The 15269-nt window shown below is 40.1% G+C and overlaps 1 protein-coding gene across 1 annotated transcript in view; it reads left to right on the forward strand.

Moving 5' to 3' along the window:
* lrpprc.L (leucine rich pentatricopeptide repeat containing L homeolog) overlaps positions 1–15269 on the forward strand; it is a 94282-nt gene that overhangs the window by 65558 nt on the left and 13455 nt on the right. Inside the window, exons 29-34 of the mRNA XM_018262550.1 lie at positions 226–343; positions 2687–2813; positions 7091–7179; positions 10553–10757; positions 12778–12905; positions 14862–14977. Of these exons, the coding sequence (XP_018118039.1) occupies positions 226–343; positions 2687–2813; positions 7091–7179; positions 10553–10757; positions 12778–12905; positions 14862–14977 (783 nt within the window). The remainder of the gene's footprint in view (positions 1–225; positions 344–2686; positions 2814–7090; positions 7180–10552; positions 10758–12777; positions 12906–14861; positions 14978–15269) is intronic.

Below are 15269 nucleotides of genomic sequence, written 5' to 3' on the forward strand. Positions count from 1 at the left end.
CACTACAAGAAAGTAGCCTTTGTGAATGTAGCTTCAATAATCATAAATATATATGTCATAGGATTATTTGAGAACTTTTCTGATGACTCTACAGAATTATTTTCCTCCAGAACGTAGTTTTTCCCCTAGAACAAAAGCTATTTATCAACCATTCTGTAACTCGCTCTAATACTACACAGTTACAACAGCGATTTGCATGTCTGGTTTTTGTTTCCTTTTATATAGACTTGGTATAAAGATGCAGCTGAATCAAAAGTCCCAGCATCTCCCAGTTATGTTGGTTCTCCAGAATTATCCTTCCAGAAGAGAGTTCTAGTTCTCAGTAAAAAGAACAAATCCAAAGGTAAGCCTAATGCGTCTACTCGGCTGTCTAGAGACTGAACCCTGTGGACCCATACAGGGGCATTCTTATTCAATTAGACTTTCCCAAGGTGCCCTAGAGTAGAAGACTGCTTAGTTTTGCTTGGAATATGTATATATTAATGTGTTCTGTCTGCCACTAAAATCCTTGGTATATGGCATTGCTGCAAATGCTCCAAAAGCAGCCTTTACTGGTTTTTCACCCTCACCTCTAAATATAATAACATAAAGCAGATTGCCTAAATTACTTCTTAGGTTCAGAATCTGACCCAAGGAATTTTATAGCAGCAGGATAAAAGAGAGATCCCTAATTGCATTAGGACAGGTAGAGATCATCATAGGCAAGTCTGCTTCCCACCCAATTTATAACATTCAAAAGACTGGTAGGGACCTTCCATTATTTCTTTTAGATGCCTTTGAGCATGTAGAAGAGTTAATGTCACAGTAGAGCCTTTCAGCGTATCGTAGAGCCTTTCAGCATATCGTAGAGCCTTTCAGCGTGTGTAGTTGAGTGAATGGTATAGTAGAGCCTTTGAGCACTTAGTAGAGTGGTTTAGTAGAGACTTTGAGCGTGTAGTAGCGTGAATGGTATAGTAGAGCCTTTGAGTGTGTAGTAGAGTAATTGGTATAGTAGAGGCTTTCAGCGTATAGTAGGGCCTTTCAGCGTATAGTAGAGCCTTTCAGCGTAGAGTAAATGGTATAGTAGAGCTTTAGAGTGTGTAGTAGAGTGAATGGTAAAGTAGAGTCTTTGAGCATGTAATATAGTGGTATAGTAGAGCCTTTGACCATGTAGTAGAGTGATATAGTAGAGCCTTTAAGTGTGGAGTGGTATAGTAGAGCCTTTGAGTGTGTAGTAGAGTGAATGGTGTTGGCATTTTATAGGTGATCTTGAACTTGGGAAACTTGTACATAAAACCCAACAGTTTCTTAATTAATTTACTATCTGTCCTGCAGAATTTCAGTAGGTTGATGATGATGACCTGCTTCCATTGTATCATATAGAAGCACATGTCCTCGTCGAGACGAGAGTGTGGGGGTCGAGAGTGTGGGGGTCGAGAGTGTGGGGGTCGAGAGTGTGGGGGTCGAGAGTGTGGGGGTCGAGAGTGTGGGGGTCGAGAGTGTGGGGGTCGAGAGTGTGTACATGTAGAATAGCAACACATGAGCAACAACAGCCGATGATTTTCTCTAGTAATGGAACATGAGGAGGACATGACATTTTGTGTTGGCACCTTGTCACTTCCCCAGTAGACATCTATACAAGTCATCTGATGAGAAGAAGGTTATGGCAAAAATAAATCATGTCAGCGAGTGTTTACACGTGGGAGGCATTTAACACGGAGTGATGAAAATCAGCGGCGCTTTACATCATAATGATCCAATCTCTTCAATGTGTCACAATAATCTCACTCACATGTTACAGCCATGGACTCTCACCATTGTCTTCTTTATCTCTCATTTCTGCTGTTTTTCCTTTCATACAATAAAGATTTCTCAAGCTTTTTGTCTGCGTTTAGATTGTATAGAAGAGCTCAGCGCAGGTGGCATTTATCAAAATACATTGTTTTTTCCCCTCTGTCTTTTGTTAAGTTGATATAATATGCGATTTATTCAGTTTTAAGAAACCGATTAGCATGCCAGAACAAAGATACAGTGTTCTTACGTTTGTAGCATCTATTGTTTAAATTCAGAACGTGTAAGGATGTTCCTGTCATCTTGCCGTTACATACGTTTTTAGTGGTTTCTGGGACGTTGGCAGTTTTAGACTTCTAATACTGGGCTTTTAGTCCTGCATCCCTCTTCGGAGGTCAGTCAGTTGGTCCAAAGTAGAAATGTACCGAATCCTTGTGCCTGGCCGAACGAATCTTAATTTGCATATGCAAATTAGGGGCGGGTAGGAAAATCATGTGAGCTTCCATCACAAATGAATTGTTTCCACATTTTACTTTCCAGATCCTACTTTGCATATGCAAATTAGGATTTGGTTTGGTATTCGGCCAAATCTTTCACGAAGGAATCGGGGATTCAGCCAAATAGTGGATTCTGTGCATCCCTAGTCCAAAGATTAATGTTTCTCTTAACTCTCAGAGATCTCTTGAGCCATAAAGTTGATAATAACAGTCTAAAACTGCTAATATTCCAGAAACCATAAAAAATAGGGTAAAAATGAGGATCACTGTATATATGTTGTGGGTTTAGATTGGTATTAAACTGTTAAAGTGAGTTATTGATGAAGACCTTGTCTAAGCTTTAAAGGGAAAGCCTATAAGCGTGTCCTCTATTTACTAAAAGTTTTGTAAGACGATGTGCGTTTGTTTCCCTTCTACAGACGCCTACGAATCATTCCTGGAAGCTGAGAATAGCGGCGTCACTATGAGTGCAGCCACATACTCCAGCCTAATCCGGTCACTGCTGTCAGAAGGGATGCTGGAAGAGGCCAAAAAAGTGTTAAATAAGTAAGTTTTCTGTGAATTTGAGATATTTGATGTCTCTTGTGCTGAAACTTTTTGCCCTGCTGTTTCGGAGTCCATGGTACTTCAAGGGAGTAACCATTGGGACGCACCGAATCCACTATTTTGGATTCGGCGAATCCTTCGCGAAAGGTTCGGCCTAATACAGAACCAAATCCTAATTTGCATATTCAAATTAGGGATGGGAAGGGGAAAACATTTTACTTCCTTGTTTTTTGACAAAAAGTCACACAATTTCCTTCCCGCCCCTAATTTGCATATGCGACTGGGCATAAGGATTTGCCCGAATCCTGCTGAAAAAGGCTGAATCCCAAACCAAATAGTGGATTTGGTGCAACCCTACTAGGAAAAGGTTAAAGGGATCATATAGAGATTTTTTTTAAATCATGTAGTCAGTGATAAATAATATATGGACTAAACCTGCTTTTACAAAGGGGAAGGGAAACGGCAGTTCTTTTTCAGGGATGGGCTTCACATCTGTCAGCTGGAGATTGGTTGGCACCCAACATAAAATGCTGGCTCTTCCAATAAGCGTAAACTACTACTACTGCAATGGTGGTTATTAAAACTGTCTTCATTATGTTTGTCCTTATATTGTGTTTCTTAACCTAACTTTTTTTTTTTCTCCTAGCTGTAACCGCACATGCTGTGAGTCACCAACAGATTTCCCCTGATCTCATTGGCTGACTCCAGCACAAGTGAATTATTCTCAGTGCATTACTGACACACAGCATGGGCGAATGTTTTTCTGTGGAGGAAAAAGTTAGGCTGAGGGGCAGACTAATCAACTAAATTTCCTTAACCAGCTCACACTTAAGTAGAAATGACTTGTGTCAATGACTGGACTTTTATTTAACATTGGCTGTTATGAATCCGTCTGTGTATCCAAAACTATAAGAGAGTAGAATTACAGGTATGGGACCTGTTATCCGGAATGCTTGGGACCTGGTTTTCTGGATAATGGATCTTTCTGTAATTTGGATCTTCATACCTTGTCTACTAGAAAATCATATAAACATTAAATAAACCCAATAGGCTGGTTTTGCCTCCAGTAAGGATTAATTATATCTTAGTTGGGATCAAGTACAAGCGACTGTTTTATTATTACACAGAAAAAGGAAATACTTATTAAAATTTTAATAAAATGGGGGACAGCCTTTCTTTAATTCGGAGCTTTCTAGTAGACTTAAGGTATGAATATCCAAATTACAGCAAGATCCGTTATCTGGAAAACCCCAGGTCCCAAGCATTCTCGATAACAGGTCCCATACCTAAACAGGTATGGGATTCGTTATCCAGAAAGCTCCGAATTATGAGAAGGCCGTCTCCCATAAACTCCCATTTTATCCAAGTTTTAAAACTGATTTCCTTTTTCTGTGTAATAATAAAACAGTCGCTTGTACTTGATCCCAACTAAGATATAATTAATCCTTATTGGAGGCAAAACCAGCCTATTGGCTTTATTTAATATTTATATGATTTTCTAGTAGACTTAAGGTATGAAGATCCAAATCATGGAAATTTATCCAGAAAGCCCCTGGTCCCAAGCATTGTGGATAACCGGTCCCACACCTGAACAGGTATGGGATCTGTTATCCAGAAAGTTTTGAATTATGGGAAGGCCGTCTCCCATAGACTCCATTTTAATCAAATCATAATAAATGTTTAAAAATGATGACAATTATAAAATTATGTAGCTCGTACTTGATCCTACTCAAGATATAATTAATCCTTATTGGGGTTATTTCATGTTTAAACAATTTTAAAATTTATTTCTGGGCATGCAAATTATTGAAAGACCCCTTATCCGGAAAAGGCCAGGTCCCAAGCATTCTGCATAACCCTTCCCATACCTGTATAGCGTTGAACATTATCGAATACTATTTGTGAGACTTCACAGGTCACAGGAAAATGTTTTATTATTAAATATTTTTTAAAAGTGTAGAAAATTGCCACAACTTTGTTTGATGCAAAAATGTTATTTCTGATCCCAGTAGCCGATTTATTCCGGCTCTAATGAGAGCGAGAGTGGGAGATATTGAATTGCGAGGTGCGGGCAGTATTGGAATGAAAGATTAGATCTGTAATAGCGGCTAAACATCTATTTAATCACACTGAAGATTGGGGGAAAGTCAATCCAGTGTTACATGTAATTTACAGCCTCGTGCGGGAAACGTTGATTTAAGGGCTTTGACAGATGGGACAAAGGGAAGACGTGGAACTGAGCAATAAGTGCTTAGGCAGGATTAAGAGGATTGCTCAGCACAGGAAGAAAAATCCCCAGTCCAATGACTGTCCCCGGCCCTCCCAGAGGCTGAAAGTGACCCAGAGGATATTCCTATTGTGTGAGCTCCGCAAAGGATTTTCTAGGATTGATGAGAATAATTTAGCAATGACCCTGCTTACTCCCCCCCACCCCACCTCCCAATCTGCTCAGTTCATAAGTTTGAGTAGCTCCGAGTTGGGAGCCTCAAGATGATCTGAGACATTTGCCTTGATTGTTGATCTTCTAAATGACACCGACCTCTCCCCACTCTCACTTGTCCCCCCTACTAGAGGATTTTTGTTTTCCGTTTTAATTAGGAATGCAAATGAATCCACTATTTTGGACTCGTCCCAACACCCAATTCGTCACTAAAGATTTGGCCAAGAACCGAATGGGTGGAACATTTTTTACTTCCTTCGGCCGGGCAGAAAGATTCGGACGAATCTGAATCCTGCTGAAAAAGGCTGAATCCCGACCAAATCCTGGATTCGGTGCACCCCTAGTTTTAATCTAGAAATGTCTTATCTAGAAAAGTTACGCCAGGATTTCATTATCGAAGAATGTCCTTTCCCCGAAGCTCTGGGTCTGTGTTTCCGACACTGAAAACTTACGCTGTAGTAGCGGCAGCTGTGATTCTATTAGGGATGCACCCAATCCACTATTTTGGATTTGGCCAAACCCCTGAATCCTTCACGAAAGATTTGGCCGAATACCGAACCAAATCGTAATTTGCATATGCAAATTAGGGGTGGGAAGGGGAAAACATTTTTTACTTCCTTGTTTTGTGACAAAAAGTCAAGTAATTTCTCTCCCGCCCCGAATTTGCATATGCAAATTAGGATTCGGATTTAGTTCAGCCGAATCCCGATCCGAATCCTGGATTTGATGCATCCCTAGTTTTTAATCTAGAATTGTTTTATCTAGAAAAGTTACACCAGGATTTCATTAGCGAAGAAGCTCCTTTCCCCGAAGCTCCGGGTCTGTGTTTCCGACACTGAAAACTTACGCTGTAGTAGCGGCAGCTGCGATTCTATTACGGATGCACCCAATCCACTATTTTGGATTTGGCCGAACCCCCAAATCCTTCACGAAAGATTTGGCCGAATACAAACCAAATCCTAATTTGCATATGCAAATTAGGGATGGGAAGGGGAGAACATTTTTTACTTCCTTGTTTTGTGATAAAAAGTCAAGTAATTTCCCTCCCTGCCCCTAATTTGCATATGCAAATTAGGATTCCGATTTAGTTCTGCCGAATTCGAATCCCGATCCAAATCCTGGATTCGGTGCATCCCTAGTTTTAATCTAGAAATGTTTTATGTAGAAAAGTTACGCCAGGATTTCATTAGCGAAGAAGCTCCTTTCCCCGAAGCTCCAGGTCTGTGTTTTCGGGACTGAGAACTTAACGCTGTAGTAGCGGCAGCTGCGATTCTATCGATTTTAAAAAAATGAATAACATGAAATATTTTTATTATTTTTGCCTAAAGCTGCCGTCTCCATTCTAGAAAGTTTTTATATTGTGGTGACAGTGATCATCGGGCAAATCATAGAGTCCCGGGAATCAATGTTTCATTTGCACTAACCCCCCATTTCTTAAAAGAATAGATTTTTATATAATAATTACTGCAGACGTAAGTATCCTGCTTATTATTCCCGCCGGGCGAGCCGCTATTTCCGTCGTCTAATATGTCAGCACGGATAAATCCAAAACGGATTGTTTAAAGAGAAATCTTCTCCCTTTTGTTGTTGCCTTTCCAACTTTTGTCATCTGTCAGGGGAGAGAAGAAAGAGCGGGGGGAATAAAATCAGCTTCTCGTTCTGTCGCCATTGACAAGAAAGCACAAAAGCTTGTCTCCAGGTCGATATTTTGCGGCAATATTTTTAACACGGGAACAGTGAGGTTTTTTTTTGTCGTAATTTCACCTTGGGGCCCAACCGTTTATTATCGTATCAGAAGCATGTCAGTAATTCCTTTCTAAACGTCTCCTTCTTTCAGCGCCGAGAACCACATCAAGGGCTTCACGCTGAACGATGCTGCCAGCAGCCTCCTCATCATCACGCAAGTTAGGCGGGATTATTTGAAAGGTATGTCACGATGCTTGACCTTAACGTCACATTAATGTCTCTGCAGACTCTTCTTGCACCGCCCCTTCCAATACTTGGATAAAGGAGTCCATTTAGCAAATTACCTGCTTATCAAGAGCCTTTTGTGGCGGCGGAGAGATTTAAATGATTGTACACGCATTTATTATACCGCTTGAATATGAATGGACTTGTCATTTGACCACTTAGTCCAGTTTCCGTTCCATTTAACATAAGATGGGGGTGTTTTTGTTCCCCCCCCCCACCCTTTCCTTAAGATGAATCAGACAACCAGACATGCAACATTTGTGTCGCAGGTAGCAAGTAAAGGCTTTTCACACCACACAAGCTGCTTTTGATTTGCACAATTAACAGCCTTTAATGCACAGGAAACAATATCTCAGCGGTGGCTCCTCGTCCCCCAAATATCCAACTAGTTAAATTGAGTGTTAAACGCACGCGCTCCCGTCATTCCCATATTGATCTGGACCATTGGGAAAAAGAAAACTGACACTTTTCCAGAGCTCTTATAGCTGCAGCTTTTTAATAATGACGGCTTCCGGCCGGCGATGGGTTTCATTTTAATTAGGGATGCACCAAATCCAGGATTCAGCCTTTTTCAGCAGAATTCGGCACAGCCGAACCCTAATTTGCATATTCAAATTAGGGATGGGGAGGGAAATCACATGACTGTCACAAAACAAAGAATTAAAAATGTTTTCCCCATCCCTAATTTGCATATGTAAATTAGGATTCTGGTCAGTATTCGGCCGAATGTTTTGCGAAGGATTCGGGGGTTCGACCGAATCCAAAATAGTGGATTCGGTGCATCCCTAATATTAATAAACTTCTCGAGCCATTGGACCCACCATTACTGATAAAAGGCTCTTTAAACCAAGTGTATATTTTGATAATATCGGCTCTAACAGACCAAAGCCAACTGGGGGGAAAAATGTAAAGAGGAGGAAAGAGAAATAAAAAGCTTTAAACTGTATAGAGGTATGGGACCTGTTCTCTAGAATGTTAGGAACATGGCATGTTCCAGATGACAGATTTTTCTGTAATTCGGATCTTCATACCTATTCGAAAATTATTTATTTTATTTATTTATTTTATATTACCTATTATACCTATTAGAAAATCATGTAAACATTTAGGATTATTTTGGATTCGGCCGAACCCCTGAATCCTTAGTGAAATAGTTGGCCGAATACCGAACCGAATCTGAATCCTAATTTGCATATGCAAATTAGGGGTGGGAAGAGGAAAACATTTTTGACTTCCTTGTTTTGTGACAGTCACGCGATTTTCCCTCCCCGCTCCTAATTTGCATATGCAAATTAGGATTTGGATTTGGTTCGGCCGGGCAGAGGGATTCGGCCAAATTTGAATCCTGCTGAAAAAGGCGGAATCCTGAACCGAATCCTGGATTCGGTGCATCCTATACACTATAAATAAAGCCAATAGGCTGGTTTTGCCTCCAATAAGGATTAATTATATCTTAGTTGGGATCAAGTACAAGCTACTGTTTTATTATTACACAGAAAAAGGAGATCGTTTTTAAAAATTTGGATTAGATGGATAAAATGGAGTCAAAGGGACTCCGTAATTCTGAGCTCTGTGGATAATTAGTTTCCAGATAACGGATCCCTTACTTGTTCATTTATGAAAATTGAATCGCTTATATGAAAGCACATCATCTACAATTTTTGCTAGAAACATATTCATTGATTATGTGTAGGGATGCACCGAATCCACTATTTGGGATTTGGCCGAATCCCTTGCGAACAATTCGGCCGAATACTGAACCGAATTCTAATTTACATATGCAAATTAGGGGTGGAAAGGGGAAAACATTTTTACTTCCTTGTTTTGTGACAAAAAGTAACGAAATTTCCCTTCCCGCCCACAATTTAAAAATGAAAAACATAAAATTCCATTGTCACACTAAAGGGAGGTCACCAGATGAGCGAACCTCTAACTATAATCTGGTTGGGTTTGGTCCAGTCATTTTTGGAGGTGCTCCTATTGGCAAGGAACTAAATCAACATGGTATGGGATCTGTTATCTGTAAACATTAAATAAAGCCAATAGGCTGGTTTTGATCCCAATAAGGATTAATTATATCTTAGTTGGGATCAAGTACAAGCGACTGTTTTATTATTACACAGAAAAAGGAAATCAGTTTTAAAACTTGGATAAAATGGAGTTTATGGGAGACGGCCTTCTCATAATTCGGAGCTTTCTGGATAACGGATCCCATACCTGTTCAGGTATGGGACCTGTTATCCAGAATGCTTGGGACCATGGGTTTTTCGGATAATGGATCTTTCTTTAATTTGGATCTTCATGCCTTAAGTCTACTAGAAAATCATATAAACATGAAATAAACTCAATAGGCTGGTTTTGCTTCCAATAAGGATTAATTATATCTTAGTTGGGATCAAGTACAGGTATGGGACCTGTTATCCAGAATGCTTGGGACCACGGGTTTTCCGGATAATGGATCTTTCTTTAATTTGGATCTTCATGTCTAAAGTCAATAATTAATCCTTATTGGAGGGAAAACCAGCCTATTGGGTTTATTTAATGTTTATATGATTTTCTAGTAGACTTAAGGTATGAAGATCCAAATTATGAAAAGATCCATTATCCTGAAAACTCCAGCTTCCGAGTATTCTGGATAACAGGTCCCATACCTGTAGTCGCTCATGCCTGTTTTTATCAAATAACCCCATTTACTAGAGTTGCTCTGTACAAAAATGCGCATATAGAGCCTTTTGGCCTGAGTGCTGATCTCTATTGCAGGGAAGGCTCTGACTGATCTGACAGTCGGCTCCTTGGATAGCAGGCACTGCACCATCTACATAACAATATATCATTTTTGATAATTTTTGAAACTGATAGCCGTCGTAGCGGAAATCCTCCCCTTATTTGTGTTTGCAGGAAAATCCTCTGAACCGACCATTAATACAATTTGCCTGGCGTTCAGATTGCTGGTTTGTGCCTTTCAGCGCAACTGCCAGCTGCACGCAGAGTAATTTGCCTCTTCCCTATTGACACGGAGCCCATCACTGCCTTTGTGCGCGCAGTTTGGGACTGTTATCTGCCGTTTAGTTTGTGGGGGGGGAAGGAAAACATTGTGTTCTGCATCCTCAGCAGTGTGATGACTAACTGCCAGTTCCATCATTGAATCCTAGTCTCAAGTAGGCTTGGCAGTTCTCTGCAAGTGCCTAATATGAGAAACAACAGAGACGATGTTAATCACTGGCTTTGCATGTCTCTTTCATTTTAGGAAACCTGAGATCAGCGCTTACTCCGGCTTTTTTTTTTTTTTTTTTTTTACGTATTTATTTTTTCTTTTCTTTTTGAATAGATGCCATGGCCTCTCTGAAAACGATGCTCGAAGGTGACAAGGTGCCCACACAGCTGGCAGTCACCCGTCTGGTCCAGGCGCTGGCACTGAAAGGGGATCTGGAAGGCATCGAAGTCGTCGAGAACATGATGCGCAACATTGGCTCCTCCATCCGCCTGTCTCAAATGCTTTTTGTCAACAATAAAATGTTGGCTTACCTGAAAAAGTAAGTGACTGGGAGAATTTCAGAATTCCACCCAAGGCCTCAAAATGGAAACTCTGCATTTGGGGGAGCAGCTTCTAAAAATATGCAGTCAAAATACTGGGGTAATATAAATTTGATGCCATAATCTTGAAGGTTCAATTTCAAGGTAACTTTTAGTATATTAGAGTGGCCATTTCTAAACAACCTTTCAGTTGGTCTTCATAATTTATTTATATTTAGTTTTCAAATGATCTGCCTTCTTCTTCTTCTGACTCTTTCCAGCTTTCAAAAGGGGGTCACCGACCCCATCTAAAAAACAAATGCTCTGTAAGGCTACAAATGTATTGGCATTGTTACTTTTTATTACTCATCTTTCTATTCATATTCCAGTCTCTTATTCACATCAGAGCATGGTTGCTAGGGGACTTTGGACCCATTATTCTTTCGTTATGCTAAAAGTGTTTTGGGTGCAGTTCCCCTTTAACCAGAATACGGACAGAGCGTCAGCATGGCGGCAAGTCCATTATATTAAACGAGAAAGTTTGGTGGAGGGAAGCCATAGATTTGCTAATGCAGAACTTTATTTATTGTGGGAAGTAGAGCAGCAGATCTGTACTTTGTACATTAGCAGCCAAATGGCCTTGTCATCCCGTGTTACCCGTTACCCCATATTCACAATATACACATAATACACCTACGGGTGCTCGTAATTACCAGCACCCCTCCACCCAGCCTCACAATGAACACATTAGATTTATTATCAGTATGGGAATTAGGGAGGACAGTGCTGAAACAATTTCAGGTAAATATTTTATTTAATATTGCGAGAAATAAAATAATCGTCCTGCCCTTTAATTATTCATACTCTCAGCCTTTAATGCTTTGCCGGTTTCTTGCTTTTATGTTCCTATTTGCCGGCTGCAAGTCACTTTAACTCAGCAAAGCGGCGGCTAATGTCTCCCCTGCTAAACCCTCGCCCTGCTCAGGTCGTATTAAACAATTCCATTCACGTTCAAGGCTTTTTTATTACTTTTCCACTCAGCTGTACATTTCTTGCTCTTCAAGGGGTTCTTTGCCTTTAAATTCACTTTCAGTATGATGTAGAGAGGGATATTCTGAGACAATTTGCAATTGGTTTTCATTTTTTATTATTTGTGGTTTTTGAGTTATTTATCTTTTTCTTCAGCAACTCTCCAGTTTGTAATTTCAGCCATCTGGTTGCTAGGGTCCACATTCCCCTAGCAACCATGCATGGATCTGTATGAGAGACTGGAATATGAATAGGAGAGGCCTGAATAGAAAGATGAGTAATAAAAAGTAGCCTTAATGAGCCTTTTTTTATTAGATGGGGTCAGTGACCCCCATTCGAAAGCTGGAAAGAGTCTGAAGAAGCATTTAATTAAAAACAAAAAACTTAAAGGAGAAGGAAAGGTTAAAACTAAGTAAGCTTTATCAGAAAGGTCTATATAAATACACCAGTAACCCCTCAAAGTAATGCTGCTCTGGGTCCTCAGCACATTTCTTTCCTTCTATTGTGTACTCATGGGCTTCTGTATCAGACTTACTGTTTTCAGCTTAAACCTCCAGGGCTAGGGCTTGAGCATGCTCAGTTTGTTCCTCTCCTCCCTGCTGTAATCTGAGCCCAGAGCTATGAGTGAGCAGGGAGAGACTCCTGCAGGAAGTGATGTCACACCAAGCTAATATGGCAGCTGTTATCCTAAACAAACAGAGAGAACTTCTAGAGCTGTTTACTCCGGTATGGTAAAACATTCTGCAGAATAAATAGTGTTCTCTATTGGCAATAAACTGCTTCGGTAGCTTTCCTTCTCCTTTAAAAAATAATCAATGAAAACCAATTGAAAAGTTGTTTAGTACTGGCCATTCTATAACATACTTAAAGTTAACTTAAAGGTGAACCACCCCTGCAAAGCTGACCGCAGTTGGGATTTTTCTTTAAAAAGAAATAAAAAAAATTTAAAAACATTTTCGGTTGTGTTTCATGCTTTGACATCTCCCTCCAATTCTGTCATTGTGTTTGCAGGGGGAAGATGGAGGAAGCCATTGAGCTGATCGAGTCCTTGTATACAGGCGCAGAGTCCCAGGTCACCAGTATTTCCTACGTGTTCAGGAAGACAATGGAGGAAAAGATGGAGTCGGCCCTGGAGAAACGTGAGTCTCTTTATCACAGCAGGTTGGGGGGGAATAAATCTCTTGCAGGAGCTGGAGCCCCCCCACCCATGTCTTGTCTAGCAATACACCTATATACACCTAATCAGCAAAATAAATAGAAGTTATGCTTAAAATTCTTTACTACTACTACTATAGTTTATATCAACAAGCTACTTTGTAGCCATGGGGGCAGCCATTCAAGCACAGGATACACAGTAGATAACAGATAAGTACTACTATAGTTTATATAAACAAGCTGTTGTGAAGTCATGTTGGGTAGCTTATTTATATAAACTAAAGGAGTACTTTTGTTATCTTAGTACTGTTATCTACTGTGTATCCTGTGCTTGAATGGCTGCCCCCATGGCTACACAGCAGCTTGTTTATATAAACTATAGTAGTACTTATCTGTTATCTACTGTGTATCCTGTGCTTGAATGGCTGCCCCCATGGCTACACAGCAGCTTGTTTATATAAACTATAGTAGTACTTATCTGTTATCTACTGTGAATCCTGTGCTTGAATGGCTGCCCCCATGGCTACACAGTAGCTTGTTTATATAAACTATAGTAGTAATTATCTATTATCTACTGTGTATCCTGTGCTTGAATGGCTACCCCATGGCTACACAGCAGCTTGTTTCTATAAACTATAGTAGTACTTATCTGTTATCTACTGTGTATCCTGTGCTTGAATGGCTGCGCTCATGGCTACACAACAGCTTGCTTATATAAACTATAGTAGTACTTATCTGTTATCTACTGTGTATCCTGTGCTTGAATGGCTGCCCCCCATGGCTACACAGCAGCTTATTTATATCAACTATAGTAGTAATTATCTATTATCTACTGTGTATCGTGTGCTTGAATGGCTGTCCCCATGGCTACACAGCAGCTTGTTTATATAAACTATAGTAGTACTTATCTGTTATCTACTGTGAATCCTGTGCTTGAATGGCTGCCCCCATGGCTACACAGCAGCTTGTTTATATAAACTATAGTAGTAATTATCTATTATCTATTGTGTATCCTGTGCTTGAATGGCTACCCCATGGCTACACAGCAGCTTGTTTCTATAAACTATAGTAGTACTTATCTGTTATCTACTGTGTATCCTGTGCTTGAATGGCTGCCCCCATTGCTACACAGCAGCTTGCTTATATAAACTATAGTAGTACTTATCTGTTATCTACTGTGTATCATGTGCTTGAATGGCTGCCCCCCATGGCTACACAGCAGCTTATTTATATCAACTATAGTAGTAATTATCTATTATCTACTGTGTATCGTGTGCTTGAATGGCTGTCCCCATGGCTACACAGCAGCTTGCTTATATAAACTATAGTAGTACTTATCTGTTATCTACTCCTGTGCTTGAATGGCTGCCCCCATGGCTACACAGCAGCTTGTTTATATAAACTATAGTAGTACTTATCTGTTATCTACTGTGTATCCTGTGCTTGAATGGCTGCCCCCATGGCTACACAGTTTATATAAACGATAGTAGTGTTTCTGTACCAAACACACCCGTTTTACCAGTGCAGGGCAACACTGCATTATATTTTTATTACTTTAAAACACTTTTACTTATTGATATTACTGTTCATTTAAGTCTAACAACCCCCTGATCCCCTTTTTAACCCCCTCTTCAAGCAGAAGTCCTTTATATTTATTAACTGGCACCAGTGGGCCAGTTAAACATTTGCCACTTATCGTCCACCTCAAAGTCAGTGTCCAAACAGTGAACAGCAGCTTCCCATAGAGCGAACTCCCATGGTTGGGCTTTAGAGTCCCAGGCGGTCCAGAAATACACTGGAAAAGCCCAGACTTTTTTTATTTTTTATCTTTTATTGTTTTTATTTTCAAACATTTGTTTTGTTAAATGTTTGTTTCTTTGCCTCATCTCCATGCTTGGCCTGTTCTAACTCCAGCATCAACGCTTTCCTTTGCTTTGCAGTCAGCGGCATGGCAGAGAGACTGGCCAATCAGTTTGCAGTATACAGACCCGTTACTGACCTTTTCCTGCAGTACATCTCATCTGGGAGGAAGAACGACGCCCATTTGCTCTTGCAGGTCAGTTCTAACCCCCATATGTAATAAAAGGCACTACGTTTGCCTCGGAGCAGTAACCCATAGCAACCAATAAGATGTTTGCATTTAAAGGACCAGTAACTTTAAAAAAAATGTTAAAAAATTTGCATACATAGAAGAAAAAAAAACCACCAAGACAAATTAAACTTTAAAATCGAAAAGCCTTCTTTAAGAAATAATTTACCGAAACTCCTCTTTTGCTCCTCTTCAGAAAAGGCATCAAGGGCACGATCCATCGTGCGACGCTTGATTTCTTCTCCCTGACTATCTCTTA

The sequence above is a fragment of the Xenopus laevis genome, chromosome 5L (assembly GCF_017654675.1).
Source record: "Xenopus laevis strain J_2021 chromosome 5L, Xenopus_laevis_v10.1, whole genome shotgun sequence".
NCBI lineage: Eukaryota > Metazoa > Chordata > Amphibia > Anura > Pipidae > Xenopus > Xenopus laevis.